At 42.2% G+C, this 225-nt stretch overlaps 1 protein-coding gene across 1 annotated transcript in view; it reads right to left on the reverse strand.

The window, feature by feature from the left end:
- Window positions 1-6: 6 nt before the first annotated feature.
- Window positions 7-225, reverse strand: part of LOC103602250 (RING finger protein 32-like) — a gene marked incomplete at its 3' end in the record, with an annotated part of 21,874 nt that continues 21,655 nt past the window's right edge. The window contains exon 5 of the mRNA XM_008586660.1: window positions 7-42. Coding sequence (XP_008584882.1) covers window positions 7-42 — 36 coding nt within the window. The remainder of the gene's footprint in view (window positions 43-225) is intronic.

Here is a 225-nt window from a genome sequence, read left to right on the forward strand (position 1 = left end):
TCCCAGGCAGATGGAGCACTCGGAGACCCCCCGCTGCACAGCCTGCAACACACAGGGGTTCGTTATGGCATCGTAATGGAAAGTCACTTATGTGTAAACAACTACATACCAAGAGACTCAGATCTTGCAAAATGAAATTTCATTCGGTGTTAAAATAAAATTAGTTTTATATATATATATACACACACACACACACACACACACACACACACACACACACACACA

This window comes from Galeopterus variegatus, unplaced genomic scaffold (genome assembly GCF_000696425.1).
Source record: "Galeopterus variegatus unplaced genomic scaffold, G_variegatus-3.0.2 Scaffold4072, whole genome shotgun sequence".
Classification (NCBI taxonomy): Eukaryota; Metazoa; Chordata; class Mammalia; order Dermoptera; family Cynocephalidae; genus Galeopterus; species Galeopterus variegatus.